Below are 7,037 nucleotides of genomic sequence, written 5' to 3' on the forward strand. Positions count from 1 at the left end.
CCTAACCCGCGATGTAACTTCGAATACGCCATTTAGGATTGGAAATTCAAACCCGGCGTCGATGTAGAAGTGTTGGATAGGAATTGAGAAACGTTGCGGTCTTCCCTCCATTGGGAAACGATAGCCGATGACGGATCGTGTCTGATATCAATAGCATGAGTAGGCTTATAAGGAGGTTCGACGCAAAAAAAAACTTACGTTCGCAGTCATTAGCTGAGCATCACAAGAGAGTATAAAAACGGAGGTGTGGTGACAACTCTACAGGTGAGTTGCTCACATATATGTATATGTGCTGCCACGCACTCGCCATGCATCCATGATATAATGTGACATACAAACGGAGATACTAATGGACCGGAGCTGGATAAAACATTACTCAAATCTTCCATGACGATAGAATGGACTGCCTGAAAATGATGAGCGTAGACTGGGCTCGCGTTCGAAGATGGAATCTGTACCAACAATTGAGAGCCGGATTGAATTACTTGTCAGAGAAAGAGTAATTAATAGTAGAGTCCATTGACAAAGTATAAACGCCGTGAGAGCATCACACCGCATACATGCTGAAGATGTGGATCGTATGCTGCACCGGAAATTGAAAGAAGATGAGGCTTCGTGTTCCATGTATTCCACCTGCACGGTGTCGTGAGGTAATGGCGTCTACAGTGAATAGATTCATTCTAGACTGCAATAAAACCCGGAAAGGCAGGTTGTTCTGGACAGATTGTCTGAATTGGCAAGTCCAATGGAATTTGCCAGCTGTTGTCGACACGATTAATATGTGTGAAAGCGGTAACGATACCTATGGACATAATCAGTGGACGGATACGAATAAAAAGATGCGCCGATATTACTGACGACGATACACAATGTTTGTCACCGCCTCATTTACATGAATAATTATCTGCAGCCAGCAAGCATAGCATACCAAACGAACAGTCATCGGAATGAAACACAAACCACATCAAACATGCTATGATAATTAACAACTTCTCGTATGCAACAACACGTTTGTCCGCGAGAGATGGAGAGTTTGAATCCATATCTCCGTAAGATGACACACCTCTTAAAACTGTAGAACGCCAGTTAACAGTCACGTAGAAGTACATCACTTCAATTATACATAAAAACGGGGTAGCACGGCACGAGCGTAGATATCATGAGTACGAATAACGCGACGACCACATCCACCATTAGTAGGCAAGTTATCAGATAATGCAACGAAGTAGCGTTGGCACATACGTCTTACTCACAGAGCGTAGTCAGAGATCCAAAAGCAAGAGCCTGTTGTCAAAATTCACGCAACATTTAGCGTAAGGAAAAAGCTCGCCAACATAGTAACGCCAAAGCTTTTCCGCTATATATCGTGCATTTTGCCGCGATGTATGGCATATTTTATATATGAACGTAATGACTTTGTTGGTTGTCATGTACAATGCTGCACTACATGATTAAATCCAAGCGCAGAAGCGAACCACAGAATTTGTCCTGTACTGATTTGCATTTAATTTACTAAATAGCAACGTAGATTGCGCTCCTTAGAATTACCATCGATATGCACTTCGATACGCATCGCAGAATGAACCCTACTCGCAATTCAATCACAGAACCGGACTACGTCCACATGAAAAGCTGAAATTACGGGAATGAAGCGTGTGCTAGACAGCTGAGAAGCACGCGGCGAGTAAGGGAAGCGGTACCGAATAGAAAGAGCCTATTTGACTGACATTATCAATTCGCATCTGGGCCGACGCCGACAGACGCCAGTACGTGAGCGGACCAGCTGACGTCGACAGAAGGCGGCTGTTCTCCCAGGGTTAAGGACACTCTAGCGCGGAGTGAGTACTGACGTTCGAAATCAGCGCCGAGGACGAGAAGACCATGCGGATATCGCGCATACCCCATGTCCATCACCGCTGTCCAGTACTTGAATTTTGACCTTGACAGTTTGTCTTCCGGCTTTGGTATCCACTCGGCGATGATAACCGACTCGTACTGCGCATGCCCGATATATGACGATGTCTGACGGCGAAGGGACCGTGATATATTCGCTTGTCAGAGATATGTTGTCGAAGTCGGTTTCGTCTATGCAGAGCAGCACAATATGCGACATTGTTGAAGGTGCCTTCATCGGTCATCAGCAAAGATGTCGTACTATTTATCGAAGACGCACCGTGCCCGCGACATTGGAGGGAACGTCAAAGGGAACCCGCACCGGCACCACGAATGCCACCGCTGGCGCAGACATAGTAAGCTGAGAAACATTCATGGGAGGATGACCCTGAGAAGGTATGAAGCACTCTCTTTTATGCTCTACCAGCAATGTGATGATCAGAAAGCGTGCGTAAACATAATATATGCGTAATGAACATCAATTTGAACACATATACTGTCGTTCTGATATTTTGTAATGAACATATCAATGCCAGCCGTGGATATGACCCTGACAGCGGAACCGCGTTTTATTTGACTATAAAGAGAAACAACGTACGAAATAATCAGAGTCAGAAAGGTTAGATGAAAACGATAGCATGGGGAAATACGCGAACGGTAATGAGAGATAATATCACGGAGTATACGTACAACGATAACCGAGACGATTGCTCTCAACTATAATAAGAGGTAAAGATATTAGTCCTTCCGGTATTAAGTCATCATACATTGAGCAATGCGCCGTGCAAGGTCTCCAAGAAGAGGCAAGACGCCACACCACGCCAATAGCGTACGGGTGCCGGTGGTTTCGCTTCAGCTCCTGGTGATCGGTATGTATAAGGTCGAAGACGGTGACCATGGACCCGACATCGCCGAAGAATCGGCCTTGGCCGGGACAGACGTAGTGGTGTCGTAGGCAAGTGTGATGGAAGTAGATGGGTTGCGTCGTCACGAAAGCAGCATACTCGGGCCAAGCACTAGGCTCAGAAGCGATTTGGAACCCCATGAGGTACAGTTGGTGATACAGAGTATAGACGCGTACGTCCGCTTGTTGAGGCGCTCCGCCTAGCGAGAGACGTCGAAGCGTGAGCATGGGGTAGCCACACGCGAAAGCGAAGGGGGATACCCAATTGATGAGAGCGCTGATACCCGTCATTGCAATGGGATCCACGGAGGAAATGGATAAGGAGGTGTGAACGTTGATGACGCCGCCGGACGGCGAGGCGAACGTAGTAGTGCGAGCGACACCACGGTCCAGGATTACCGCGTCGTCTTTGTGGTCTCGGACCGCCTGCACATCGTAATCCAGTGTTTCATCCTCCTCCAAGATCTGGACCAGACGAGCGCCTTCCATCCGAGAAACGTAGATGTCCAAAGGATCGGAATGCACGTGGGGGATGCGCAGCATGAACCGAAGGGCAGCAAAGCCGCCTACTACTGCTCTTGTCTCATCGAGGTGTCCCCACAGTCGGTCAGGATTGTTTGTGTAACGCAGAAGGAGTTTTCGGCGGTCGACCATAAAGATCGCGGTGGCATGGTGGTGAAGGGCAGCACTCGTGCGCCGCAAGGACAGAATAGACGTGATGTCGCACTCATCCATGATGGCACGGACGAACTCAGGTGCAAGTCTAGGGGACAATAATCAGAACTCGGTATAACACAGCAAAACATGGTTGACGGCCACTAACCGTAGGAGCATTGAATATGCAGCAGGGGTTGAAAACAGCCGCTAGGGATGTCAGTGGACACGACCACCATGCTATTTGAGAGCTGCCGGACATAAAAGCTCAGGATGAACGTGTGAGCATAAAATAATGCACCGCAGTATTCGATACGCGCCATGAGTATGTAAAGATGAATAGTCTTCTGAATGGATATGTCATCATGTTATTGAGGGCTGACAGCTCTGCCAATACATGCTGGGTAGTCGTATACACAACAAGTGCGTGCAGCTCTACAATGAATTATCGTGCAGGCTGAATATATACGTCAAGAAAGGAAAGGATAGAAAAGGGTTCGAGATCAAATGTCCGGGATGAGTTCTCTGATTGATATATCATATCTGAATCAACATAACGGGTTCAAATTGTGGATAATGGGAGCACAGAGATTCGCCAATATATGACAACTTTTAAGCGCAACAAATGTCGGACGTGATAACATAATCAACAGCGCAATCTATATCATACGAGTTTCCCTGCCTGTACTATGAAGTAATAATCATCCTGTTCAAATTCGAGTGAAGATGATAGATAGAATAAATGGAGTGCATCTATACGTCACAGCGACTGAACAAATGGAGACGATTAGCCATTATGGCATAATATAAACCGAGAAGTAGAGGCCGTCAACGCTACATTGTCCCAGAACCTCGTATAACTAATACATACAGCAAGATGCTGTAACGGTTATTTTTGGCAGACATTGAGTCATGGGTCACCTGAGACTTTACGCGTGCGACAGAGCAACACAAAGTGATCCATATGGAATGATCGATTGAGCACGCAATCTCAGAGGAAGTCATCATACGTTGTGCTAGCATGCGGCAGACCCGCAATATGTCCGAACATCGTTACAGATCACGCTTCCCAGATTCGATGAATAGACTCATTCTCGCTGCGTTCTATTTCAGCTCCACACATAACAACTTGTATATCCGAAGCATAATCATAACGTTGAGCGTTGAGAGATAAGAAGCACACTTGCGCTTCTAAGAAGGCGTCATCGGTCCTTCCAAAGCTTATCATACATCACCATTTAAATTGGAGACGACACGACAAAGCATAGAGGGAAATTTTCATCGGAGTAAGAGCGAAGTCTAAACGACCTCCGAACCCCGTCGTTCAAGATTACAGACACTCATCAGCGCATTATGACCTGTTGAACCAAATCTAAGGTTGACGATCATCTAACTCTATCGGGCTTCTTTCCGTTTTGTAACCCGATTTATACACCATGTACATCAATTCATATCGCAAACATATCAGATATCGGCCTCCCAAATTAATTAATAAGAGGTACGTGAGAAATCAGCTTATCATAACAGCAACAATATGGGTTTTGTACGTTAATGGTTGCATACATCACGTCTGAAGGGTTATGAAAGTAAGGCGTAGCGACATGAAGGAAGCCTGAATAAGTAGCAAGCATCTTTGTTTAAAAACAAACAAGTCACACGACCGCGCTTATGAACCGGACAAAGCGGTAGAAGATAGATAGATATATTCAAAAATTATCGTGGCAGAAAGCGGCAGAAGAACAACACACCGTCAGTAGAAAGGGGTGCGCTGTTGACAAACTATAATGATGGTGTGAATAGCTGACATACGCAGACTTGATATAAAGTTGATGCGAATAAAATTGATACATACGTGCGGCACATTGTTTTGAAAGGAAGTACAATAAGAGTATCATCCGGTATGTAGCTAATGAAACACAAGTACATAGACGAAATGATATGTAATACCGATAGCGTGCACTTCGTCTATTTAGATACCACGAAGACATAAATTGTTGTCCAGTTATGATGACTTCATATAACCACTGTACTCTTGCTAATAACTGAACAAAACGCATGAATGTGTTTAATACGTTGGCATCTCCTAAATCATATATGAATTCAGTGCTAATATGATACTGCTATACATGGCATCGTACTAGTTCGAGGATGTATAATTGGGCATACAGAAATCGTGTGAACATCGTATGACTTAATCTACCACTTTCAGTCGCACGGAGAGCGTAATGTGAATGCTTTTAACGAGTGTGTTAAAATAAAAACACAGCGAGCAGATAATTCAAACCAATCAAACTATTATGGTCATATGTTGCTGGATAGCTGTTCCATTTATATCAGCCTATACTATGGAACATAAATTGATGGAGAGGAATTCATGTATAAAATGCAGAAGATACTAATACCTCAAAATTGTATAACAATATATGCATAACATAGGTTACCACTGAAGGAATCATCAAGTGAATTGGAGGGATAATGATTCGCAAGAGAGAGTCCGAGAACAAGGCATTGCTACATAACCAGGCTTGAATGTCACGAAGGATGCGTAGTTCACGGAAGTAGTATATTATGACCATTGCATTATGCTTTACGTGTGGGGTAAAAACCTGTCGCATAACATCGTCTATACAGAATTCATATTGTAGAGTACCGTATTGTAATTAACTGGTTTGAGATATGGCAGAGATTCACGTTTACCAGCAAAGTTGACTGTCCGATAATATCCGTCACAGATAACAACATATTACTGTAAGCATGTCCCAATTGACTGTGATATATCACTACCTTTCAAATTCAGTTACTAATAAGCGAGACTGGATCATATTTCCATACTATGTCTCTTGAACTTCACCGTTAAGATGTTCACCACATGTTATACAGCTAGAACGCACTATAATACGATCTTGAGTGTATTATCTCTAAGCCGTTGAATCACGTGCGATACCGGTATCTTCCGGCCGGTTCCGAACACTTTTCTCTCCTGAGCTGCAATCCTCCTCTCCGCTTGTTGGCAAATATCATCTTGCTTGTCCTACCACGTCATTATCGTGTCTTCTCAAGGAAAAACATCTCTCTCAAGGGTGAAAGTCAGCAATACAAACCCTCCCGCCTCCAAATCGAATTTCAACCACGGCCACAACGCAGTTGAAATGAGCGTAACACCGATCGGTACTCCGCTAAACGGGTCCCAGACGACCATTCGCGCTCTTGAAAGCGACAGAATGCAGAGCACAAACACAGGACAAGACGCGAATAGTAAGTAATAATTCATAAAATCCGATATATATCTTACATCACACCTTAGCACCAAGGACAGCTGCGCGGCAAGACAGCAATTTGATAAGAAATGCGTCTCCGAAAAGAGTACGATTCAAGCTGCCGTCTAGAACAGAAAACGAACGACATGAAACACTTGATTGTAATGCCGATCTTGATGTAAACGCAGCATACCCTGAAGCTCCCACCACGCCGAACTAATCACATATTTACGTAGCTCCACTCCGACGCGGCCTTATCCGACGACATCGATATACAGTGTTTCAGGTGCAATTTATAAAGACAAACATACAACGCTATATTGACAGAC

The 7,037-nt window shown here is 44.5% G+C and overlaps 1 protein-coding gene across 1 annotated transcript; it reads right to left on the minus strand.

Moving 5' to 3' along the window:
- Positions 1-1,731: 1,731 nt before the first annotated feature.
- TRAVEDRAFT_46218 (uncharacterized protein) lies at positions 1,732-3,631 on the minus strand (the record flags this gene model as incomplete). Its single annotated transcript, XM_008038189.1, has 3 exons — positions 1,732-1,828; positions 2,727-3,560; positions 3,621-3,631. The coding sequence occupies 3 exons, from the start codon at positions 3,629-3,631 to the stop codon at positions 1,732-1,734; spliced, it is 942 nt and encodes a 313-aa protein (XP_008036380.1).
- Between the last annotated feature and the right edge of the window lie 3,406 nt (positions 3,632-7,037).

This window comes from Trametes versicolor (assembly GCF_000271585.1).
Source record: "Trametes versicolor FP-101664 SS1 unplaced genomic scaffold TRAVEscaffold_4, whole genome shotgun sequence".
Classification (NCBI taxonomy): domain Eukaryota; kingdom Fungi; phylum Basidiomycota; class Agaricomycetes; order Polyporales; family Polyporaceae; genus Trametes; species Trametes versicolor.